This window comes from Dipteris shenzhenensis, chromosome 29 (genome assembly GCF_047967505.1).
Source record: "Dipteris shenzhenensis isolate YYH24624 ecotype China chromosome 29, Dip_SZ_1.0, whole genome shotgun sequence".
Taxonomy (NCBI): Eukaryota; Viridiplantae; Streptophyta; class Polypodiopsida; order Gleicheniales; family Dipteridaceae; genus Dipteris; species Dipteris shenzhenensis.
Window position 1 is genome coordinate 22353468 of NC_141624.1, and position 10720 is coordinate 22364187.

At 47.6% G+C, this 10720-nt stretch overlaps 1 protein-coding gene across 1 annotated transcript; it reads left to right on the top strand.

Annotated features, from left to right (window-relative positions):
• Nucleotides 1–615: 615 nt before the first annotated feature.
• On the top strand, nucleotides 616–1631 carry LOC147882592 (uncharacterized). The gene has a single exon (XM_087401045.1). The coding sequence runs from the start codon at nucleotides 706–708 to the stop codon at nucleotides 1432–1434; it is 729 nt and encodes a 242-aa protein (XP_087257171.1). The 5' UTR covers nucleotides 616–705; the 3' UTR covers nucleotides 1435–1631.
• The last annotated feature ends 9089 nt before the right edge of the window (nucleotides 1632–10720 follow it).

The window sequence follows — 10720 nt, forward strand, 5'->3', positions numbered from 1 at the left end:
AAAAAATGTAAGCTCTATATTGTGCGATGAGCTTCCAGTGCTTGCAGCGAGTAAGCCGGGGAGTATGTTGGTGAGAGTTGACGTGTGAGCCAGTCAGGGGGAGTACAGCATGGGGAAAAAGGTCCTAAGTGACGTGACTGCGGGAGCTTGTGCAACCACAGAAGTGAAATTCTCACCCTATGCAGGGAAAAAAGACAGTGATGAATTTCTAAGCGACAGGCTGGCCTTGATTCTTTGAGAGAAGAGTGACGAGAACGGACGACTGGAATCGCAAAATCTTATGCAGGCGTAGGGAATCAGAAGCTGTGATTAAAGGAGGCGGCGAATAGTGAGCACCGTTAATTTGAGATTGAGCATCGTCCTTCTATTCTTTCTTAGATTCGGCCATGTTCATCATACCTGAAGGATTGAATCAAAACTATTAATATTAAATCTTTGAAAGGGAGGTGGAAATGAAATGGACCGCAACTACGTGCTATTATTTGTGAATTTGCATTCCCATTGGGAGTTAAAAAATAAAGTGTGAAATGAGAGTTTTAAAATGTGATATAAAAGATTGGGTTTAGAACAGATTTAGAAATGCCTTTTGTTTGCGAAAAGCCACTTGGGTGCTTTCCGCTTTTCTTTTATACGATATAACACCCTTCTGTATGCGTGGTTTCCTATCAATCTTTTCTTCCTCTCCTCGCAGCAGCAGCACCACCCATGGCTCGCCCTCGAATGCTGGAGCTGGTGAACCCCGCCCTTAAACGCTTCCTGGAAGCCCGCGACGCCTGCTCCCTGCAAGGCCCTCCCACCAACAAGTACGTGGACATCCTCGACAGCCTCTTTGCCCTGCAGGAGCGGCAGCCCCAGCCCCCCTTCTCCCCAGCCCTCACCAAGCGAATCGCGGATACGGTCCTCGCTTGCGCTGTGGTGGAGACCTTCCTGGACCACATCTCCTCGCTGCACAGCGAAACCGAACGAATCAAATTCATCAGTCGCTCTTGTGGCATCAGTGCCGAGCCTGGTTTCTGCGACGCTGATACTCCAGAGGCCGTCCGATCCCTTCTTCTTGGCAGAGTCTCCACTTTGTGCCATGCGTTCGATGTTTGCAGCCGCAACGGCACCCTCGCCTCTTTCTTCCACCAGGCCTTCCAAGGGGACCCCTGCCTCAACGGAAGGCTGGCCACCATACAACGATTCGCCTTTGAAGCGGAGACGGGCCTCTCTGCAGACCTCTTACTGCAACAGGACATCGCCACGGGCTACGATGACATCGCTTTCAAATTCACCGAGCTCATGTATGGCCTCAGCTTCGACAGCCCCCCTGAGAAGGATGCCTTCGTGGAGTACCTTCGGCACCAGGCTGATTACGACACGCTCTACAAGCCCTGGGTTGCATCCCCCACCTTCTCCCAAATTTACTCTCGGGCCAGAGAGCTTTTCACCTAGCCACTTTCTGTTGCGTGTAAACAACCGAGTTTGTTTTTGGAGCAATTCCTGGCTGTGTTCCTCTCTATGGATACTGTCCAGCACCTTTCTTGCACCTACGGCGAGCATCTACCTCCCCTTTAACACCAGTTTGGTGTCCTAACGAAACTTCTTTGTACTTTCAAAGATAATCCTGGTTGAATGTGAGGGTTTTATCATCTTCTTTTGGGTTAAAAGCAAAAGAAAAGAAACAGACACACAACAAAATAGGTTCTCATCTGTGTGGGGAGCTCTATCTGAGCTTGTCAGCTCAAGGACTCCTCCATCTCTGCATCATGATTTCCATCTCACTCGTGCAATGATCTTTGTTCTTTGGACAATCTTTACATTGATGTTGCTAAAGACACCCGAGGCATAATCCCTGCCTTCTTGCTTTCTCTTTCTATTCTGGAGTCAAATTAAGCCTGGTCTTCTATCAGTCTTTTTACCCCTATGTTGATAGTTGCTTGGGAGCCTCTTATGGGTCTGGTTTCTCTACTAGGCTGGTGAATGTTCCTTTTATTTACAAATTTCTCCAATGCATCCCAGACTGAGGTGCTATGTGACACACTGGCTCATCAATATTGTAACACTTGTACTTTAGTAGGGCCTTGTAGGATCGTATGCCCATTGTGAGCCCTACATAGGTCCTCTCTGAGCCTTATGTGTCAGTTGAAGTCCCATAACACACTTGGAGAATGGTAGTTGCGTATAGGTTAGAGTTAGGAGAGATTTAAGCAATTGATGGGCATAATAAGGCCAGCATTGATCTCAGCCATAAGCGCATCGAGAGCGGGATAGATGAAGACCCAGTCGGCCAGATTTACGGGGCCAGTTGGTAATCTAAATGGGCTGACCAGGTAATAAAACCAGATCAGCCCTGCACAATTCGCTGACCACCTGCTGAAAGGGGACCCGAGCAGGGCGCCACTTGTAGCAGGGCGGCCAGGCCAGAAAGGCGGATTCCCTACCTTATTAGGCAGACAAAGCAGCCCGTTCAAGGCCCTGCCCTCCCTCCAATTTGGACACAAATCAGTCACTCAACTGTGGCCTTCAGCCCTGCATCTCACTGCTCAGTTATACAACAGTAGAGCAGCCCCATTCTCAGTTGCCTAGCTCCAGACAGTACCCAGCTTGCAGGAGAGCAACAAATCTGCATCAAGTCGCTTCAGATCTTCCAGGCAATCAGCTTGTATTCCAACTTAAGCCAGGCTTCCTGCATCAGTTCAGCAGCAAAGCGACCAGATTAGGCAAATATTCCCCATAGTCTCGGTAGCAGCAGTACGCAGTCTTCTACATCAGAATTCAGGCTGGGAAAAGATGACGACTTCTCCTGGCCAGCAGCCATGCATCTACCTAATTAGTAGATCTGGGTGTGCGTAGTGGAATGCAAGAAAGCTTCGAATTGCCTACATTTTTGCATGTGGTTCTGCCATTGTGTGTGGTCCACTCAGTCGCATGATAGTATATTCTGTTGACTATTGAAGACTGCCAAGGCTGCAGCCCCTTTCTGAGCTGTCAGCACTCCGATCCCACTGGACCCTCAGGATGATGGCCCAGATATCCGCTGCTCTGCTGCTTCAACTGCTCCTCAATTGCTGCTTGCAGTGGATGAGGAATGAGGCTCCCTTTATATAGGGGCTGGTAGCCCCGCCAAAATGGCCAACTGGGGGTCTAGTTGCATCGACTCAGCCAATGAGCCCCTAATAAGTCTGAAAAATCGACTTGAGGGGGCTCACGTCTTGAGGCCTTGGAGGCTCTGCCTGGCCACGTGGCACGAGGCATTCCTGCCCCTGCCCCGACCTTTTTGCTGGCCCCAAGGCTTCTCCACTGGCGCAGTCCAGGTCTAACGGGCTGACCCAGCCAACCAGCCCCTCAGTCTGTAAAACCAACTTGATGGGGGTCACTTCTTGAGGCCTTGCAGGCCCTGCCTGGCCACATGGCAGGTAGCCACTGGCCCAGGCATTTCCGCCCCTGCCCTGGCCTATTCCAGGCCTGTTTGTGGTTAGGGGGAAAAACGTCCTAGTGGGGGAAAAGTGCCCCTAACTCACTTATGGATTACATTGGCCAGTGCCTAGAATATTTCTGGCCCAAAGGCTTCTCCAAACAGGCACAGTCCAGCACCTTCGATCCCGCCCAGTTACTTGTCATGCTGCAGCCCTTGAGCACCTGGTGTAGCGTCGCACAACCTCTGTTAACAGCCCGTACAGGCCTGTTCCAAGGTGCCACCGGTCACGGGCCATTCCCCTGCCTTGGAACCTCTGCCCTAGACCTGTACACCTGCTGCAAACAAATTCATCCCCAAATTGGTCATGTAAAGGAAGCGGATCTTCTTCTTTTTTTTTAAGGGGGGAAAAGCTGATTTTATTACTAGCTAACAGAAGTGTACAAAAATGGGCCATCTTAAAGGGCTTCCCGCCTGTGGCCTACGCTGTCACCAGCACCTATGAATACTCTATGAAGATCTGGTGATCTTCATCAGCCACTCCCCCACTAGGGGGTCATGCTTCTGGGCTATGAAGCTTATCTCAGAAAGGTTTCTTCTAGTCAGGTTGATGACCATGGTATCTTTGGACCCTGTTGTGCTGCGATCAAAAGTGAAGTAGTTTCGTACATTCCAGATTGAGAATAAGGCCGTGCCGCGTACGTATGGCCAGCATGCCTTCAACATGGAGGTAAACTCCTAGTTATCCCCCACCAGGACAGCTTTCTAGTTGGTGCCCAGCTTGAAGTTGTGCATAAGCCCGCATCTCCTGATTCCCGCTGCCACTATTTGCCACGCTGCTTTTGCCATCGAGCATCCCCAAAACAAGTGGAGTACCGTTTCAGCACCGCTTCTGCATAACGGGTAGAGGTGACTCGTATCCATGTATTTCGCCAATCAGGACCGGACTGGGATCCACTGGTTTAAAGCTTTCCACATCAGGAAGCTTAGCTTCCCTACCCTACACCCTTTCCATACGTCTGTCAGACGGGCTCTCCACCAGGCTGCTGATCTACGTAGGCCCCAGGCTTTATTCAGGGCCGCCGTGTGGGTGCCTCCCTCAATGAGAACGTTGTAAATTTTCATCACCGAGAGCTTTCTCAGCATCATCCTTCTCAATCGCCACTGAGAGTCCAGTCCTGATTTTGCCGCAATACTGTTAGTGGGCCACGAATATGGCAGCTGCTTAGGGATCACACTAACTAGGGTTTCTTCTCAGGGGTTTAATCCAAATTTGTCCCTTATGGCCTCCATTGCCATCCAATCCCCTTTTGTCATTCCAGATTTGGCTCCAAGTCTATAGTCCCTTTCTAAATGTATTTCTTGTTGTTATTATGTTTATCCTAGCAAACGGTGTATCTCCCGTTACTAGGGCTTTCCCCCACCATATGGACTCATAGAGGCTTCCATCCCCCCTCAGTCCTGGTCTACCTCTCCACGAGATCTATTGGATGCTGATTTTCCACGCCTTGCAGAGGGACGTGACCAGGTTCGAACCTTTGATTTTAAGAGGGAAGTCATAGAAGAGTCTCTTGTACCAATTCAATGCTCTCCATGACCCTGCTCTAATTGCACACCCATTCTCTATAAACCACTTGGCCATCTGAATCCATGGGGCGTTGTCAACAAACAGCCTGGGCATCCATTTACCTACCAACGACACGTTCTTCAGATGGATATTCAAGAGTCCCAGCCCTCCCTGAGATTTTGACAATTTCATAGGTTCCCATGGAATATAGTGCATGTGTCTCTTACCCTCTTCCGACCACAAGAATGCACGAAATAGTTTCTCTATTTGAGCCCAGTAGCTATTGTAGAAGGTCCAAAGTGTCATGTGCACGGATTGGTATCCGATGTGTACTGGGTACACAAGACTAGCTCAGGTAGCCTGGGGAGGCTTAGAGCTAGGCAGGCTTGATTCTCGGGTTGAGTGGCAAGGGTACGAACCAGTTAGAGGTCTTCGCTATTTTTGGCGCTTGGGGCCCGAGTCTATATAAGGGACCCAAAGGTTCTCTTCTCAGAGAGCCGATGGGAGGAAATTTCGTTCCCATGTGCTAGGTCTGATCCTGGATTGAGTCGCGGACGCGCGCCTGCATCATAGCGTAGCCCAAGGCCCAGCAATAGATCCCAGGCTTCACAGCGCCACCTGGTGGTATGGGACACCAGGCTGAGGGTCCTGGTGGTGCAAGCATCCCATACAAATTCGTTACCTTGGTGGTCAGATCTTTATGAAGGCTCAACTAATGTTGCCACCGTATACAACTTCACCAATGAGGTGTGAAGTGAACTTTCTCTAGCTTAAGGAGAGTACACAATAGGTTGATGTGTAACTGCAAAAGGATCACATTTACCATCAAACTACCAAAGTTCGGTTGAGTGTGAATGACAATGGTGATGAATTTGACCAATTTTGGGAGTGATGCCAGAGCATATGTTTATACTATGGTTTACACCAACCGTTGGGTGCTAATGATGTTGGTGGGGATGCCATTGTAGCTAGTCCTTGCTATGTGTGATGGAGTTTATGGTTTTCAACCTTATGAATGACTAAGCTGCACTATGTGTTGTGTTTTTAGCTTGGCCTCCCATCACGTTCCTCTTTTGCCCACCTAGTGGTATATTTGAAGATAATTAGGTGTGCAAGGCTGAATCCATGCTTATGGCACAACAAAGGGACAACAATCGTGCCACTTGAAGCAATTAATGGGCACAAGAGGACCAACATTTATGTCAGTCATAGAGCGGGATAAATTAACGCCCAGTCAGCTAGATTTAGGGCCCAGCAATGGCCCGACCAGCTAACTAAGTTGGTCCTCTACAATTGGCTGACCGCCTGCTGAAGGGGATCAAGTCAAACAGGTATAGCAAGGGCGTGGTCTTCACAGGAAATCATTTTCCTACATGGCAGCTCAGAGTTCGACTGTATTTCATGGAGAAAGGCCTCTGGTCAATCGGTTCTGGCACATAGAAGCAGCTTACTGGAAAATCAAAACAAGAGACTCCTGATGCTACAACTCAGTGGGAAAATCGGAGCGAAAGAGCATTTGGCATCTTAGGAAGAGCGTTGGGAACCAAATTTCATCATCACCTCGATTTTGGTAAGTCAGTTCATGAAAACTGGGTCACTATTGAAACTCTATTCGGTTCACGATTGAAGAATTTCAAGTGTTGCTGAAGCAACAGTTTTTTAGCCTATCCATGAATGATGGATCTACACTTGGTGAGCACCTGAATTATATGCGCTCCGTACTTCGTCAGTTGTAGGTGGGAGTAGGTGGATACTCAGAGGAGACTGGAACTTTACAGAGAAAGCAAAAGACCGTTCACATGTGCTGTACCACACCTCCTTGGTCTAAACTATGCTTGGACAAAGGCTTAATCGATTCGGCAGAGATTGACCCTGTCGGGTACAGAGGATTCTCTTGGTCCAACAGACGAAGGGGATAAGAATTTCGTGCCGCCAGACTGGATAGGTTCTACCTCTCAGATCAAGGATGGTGGTGTTGCGCCCCAATGAGCGGTGAGATCGCACAACACTCCTACATTTCAGACCACAGCCCGGTGGTGTGGCGGTTTAGTCTCCCAGTGCAGATCACACACTCGTTCGAGTCTCCCTTTGCTCTCGACAACAGATTTCTCAGGCGCAGGGACTTTTGCAAAATGGTCAGGGAGTCCTGGTCCGCAAGCAGAGAGAGGAATGAGGTGGGAAGCAAATTTCATCATCACCTTGATTTTGGTAAGTCAGTTCATGAAAACTGGGTCACTATTGAAACTCTATTCGGTTCACGATTGAAGAATTTCAAGTGTTGCTGAAGTAACAGTTTTTTAGCCTATCCATGAACGATGGATCTACACTTGGAGAGCACCTGAATTATATGCGCTTCGTACTTCATCAGCTGTTTGAACGTGGAGTTCGAATGGATTCAAAAGCAGTAGTGTTGTCTAGCCTTCCTCCTAGCTATGGTGAAATTGTGAAGATTCTGTCTGTAAATGCTGACATGACGCTTGATGAAATGATCGCCACTCTTTTAGAAGATGAATGTCGCCAAGTTGCAGGAATAGAGGAAGAACGAGTGTATGCCATCACCAGCAAAAAGAAAGGTGCTAAGAAACCAATGCATTGTGATTACTACAATCGTTCAGGACACACAAAGGATTACTGTTTCAAGAAATGAGACGATGAAGCTTCCAAGGAGAAAGTGAAGAAAGAGTCTGCACACGTGGTTGCAGAAGAGTTTGCAAGTTTGTGTATTGATGGTTCAAGCTTAGTCGAGGGTGACTGGGCATTCTAGCTTTACGTTTTGAGTAAAATTATGAATAAGGGAGCACATGACGAACTCGGTGTTGAGAGGGAAGGAAACAGGAAGAAGAGCAAAGGGGGAGAGAGTGAGTAAGAGAGAGAAGACTCAAGTGTGCGGGTGTGAAGTGATGAGCCACACCACAAACTCATTAGTTTTATTAGGATTAGGTTTTACCCTATGACTGTCTTAAGACAGTCATAGATGTCTTATCTTTAATAAAGGGGTGGCAATGTGCCTTTACCCCAACAACCTCCCACCTAAAGGCCAATGTGCCTAAAGGGGAGAAAAGAATAAAAATTACAGCAATATACAGTTACTGTATACAAGACCATAAAATAAGAATGGTCTCATCCTAATCCCATGATGTGGCGGCAATGTGCAAACCGCTCAGTAGGCAAGCTCTTAGTGAGCAAATCTGCAGGATTATCATCAGTATGCACCTTCACAAGCTCAAGTCGCTTGTCTTCCAGTACCTCCCTGATGAAATGATATTTCACAGGATTCTTTGCCAACATGATAGCACTCTGACTATCACAATGCAAAACTGGCATATCTCCTGTAATGCCCAAGTCTCCCACCAGCTGAGTAAGCCATATTGCTTCCTTGCAAGCCTCAGTGGCTGCAACATATTTAGCTTCAGTAGTTGACAGTGCAATGCATTTCTGCAACCGAGACACCCATGATATAGCACCTCCTGCAAATGTGAAAATATAACCGGTAGTAGACTTCCGGTTATCTGCATTCCCTGCATAGTCTGAGTCTGTAAAACCATGCACCAATGCATCCTGCCTACCATAGCATATGCACAAGTCTTTGGTACCCTTGAGATACCTCAAGACACCTTTCACTGCTTCCCAGTGCTGCTTGCCTGGATTTGCCATATACCTGCTAATGACTCCCACCGCAAAAGCAATATCCGGACGAGTGGCAACCATGGCATACATCAAAGATCCAACTGCAGATGCATACGGAACCTTGGCCATTTCAGCCTTATCATCATCTGATCTGGGGCTGTCCTTACTGTTGAGTTTTAAATGTGGAGGCAACGGGGTACTAATAGACTTGCCCCCCTCCATTTTAAACCTCTGCAGTACTTTGTCAATGTACTCCTTTTGTGACAGAAACAAAAGTCCCTTGGACCTGTCACGAGTAATCCGCATGCCAAGAATATGATTTGCATCACCCAAGTCTTTCATGTCAAAAGACTTATGCAGTTGTTTCTTCAAAGCACTAATCTCATGCTGAGATTTACTGGCAATAAGCATGTCATCCACATATAGAATGAGTAGCATCAAATTGCCATCCTTTGCCCGTTTGGTGTACAAGCAATGATCGGTCTCACACCTATGATACCCTTGGGACTGCATGAAGGCATCAAACTTCTTGTACCATTCTCTTGGCGCCTGCTTGAGTCCATACAAGCTCCTCTTGAGCTTACACACAAGCTGCTCTTTCCCTTTAACAGCATATCCCTCTGGCTGACTCATATAGATCTCATCATGGAGATCTCCGTGAAGAAAGGTTGTCTTCACATCCATCTGACATAAATCCATGTCGTCATGAGCAACAAGAGCTAACACTGCTCTCAAAGTAGTCATCTTGACTACAGGGGAAAAGATCTCATCAAAGTCAATGCCCTTCTCCTGCTTAAATCCCTTGGCAACCAATCTGGCCTTATACCTCGGTAAAGCATTTGAATCCACTTTGACTTTGTAAACCCACTTGCATGGCAAAACCTTTCTGCCTGCAGGTAGCTGCACCAAGTCCCTTGTATCATTTTGAAGTAGGGAGTCCATTTCTGACTGCATGGCTTTCTCCCACTTCTTTTTCTCTGTTCTTCCCATAGCTTCCTTGAAGCTGGAAGGCTCACCACAATCTGTCAGCATGATAAAATCAGCCACATTATTGGCTCCTGGAACAAACCTGGCAGGAGGCCGTTGTACATGGGTGCTCCTCCTAACAAAATGTTCCGGATTAGGTTGCTGTCCAGCCTATTCGTCATGCATGACGGGTGGCTGTACCACCATATCTGGCTGTTCTACAGCCCCATCTGCTGGCATATCCAGTGGTGCATCATTGGCAAAATTATCTGGCTGATTTTCAGCCTATATACCCTCTTGAACAGGGTTATCTGCAGCAGCCTGCTGCTGCATATAAATGGGCATTCTTTGCTGTCCAACATCATCATAAATAACCCTCCTGTATTCCACAGGTTGCACGGGTTCCTTGTGTACACTATCCTCTTTAAAGATGACATCATTGCTGCGTATAATCTTCCGTTTAACGGGATCCCATAACCTGTACCCCATTTCACCTTCGTCACCATAACCCATAAAGATGCATCTGATAGACTTTGGCTCCAGTTTGGTGCGCAGTTCTTTGCGTACATGAGCAAAGCACTCGCAGCCAAATACACGTAAGTGCTTATATGAAGGTGGCTTGCCAGACCACACCTCCTCTGGCACTTTCAACTCCAAAGCCTTGTTTGGCGACTTGTTAATAATGTGAACTGCTGTTTGCACGGCTTCTGCCCAAAAGCCATGGGGTAATGCAGCATAAGACAACATGCATCGAACCTTCTCCTGAATAGTTCGATTCATCCGCTCACTTGCACCATTTTGAGATGCATTATGAGGGGCTGTGAGTTCCTGTTTGATGCCCTTAGCTTCGCAAAACTGCACAAAAGCATGTGACACATACTCACCCCCATTATCGGATCTGAGGCATTTCAGCCTACGACCTGTCCGATTCTCAGCCTGAGCGACAAACCTCTTGAAAGCATCTAAGGCATCGCCCTTATGCTTCAAGAAATAGACCCACACTTTGCGTGTGGCATCATCAATGAAAGTAATAAAATATTTTGCACCCCCTAGTGATAACTGTGGCATCTCATACAAATCAGTGTGCACTAGATCAAGAGGTGCTCTATTCTGGGGAGTTCTCCTCTTATGAGGAGTCACAGAATGCTTGCCAAATATGCAAT

Bases quoted from the DNA above. Each gene is read 5' to 3' on its own strand.
- LOC147882592 (XM_087401045.1), top strand. From the start codon at position 706: ATGGCTCGCCCTCGAATGCTGGAGCTGGTGAACCCCGCCCTTAAACGC.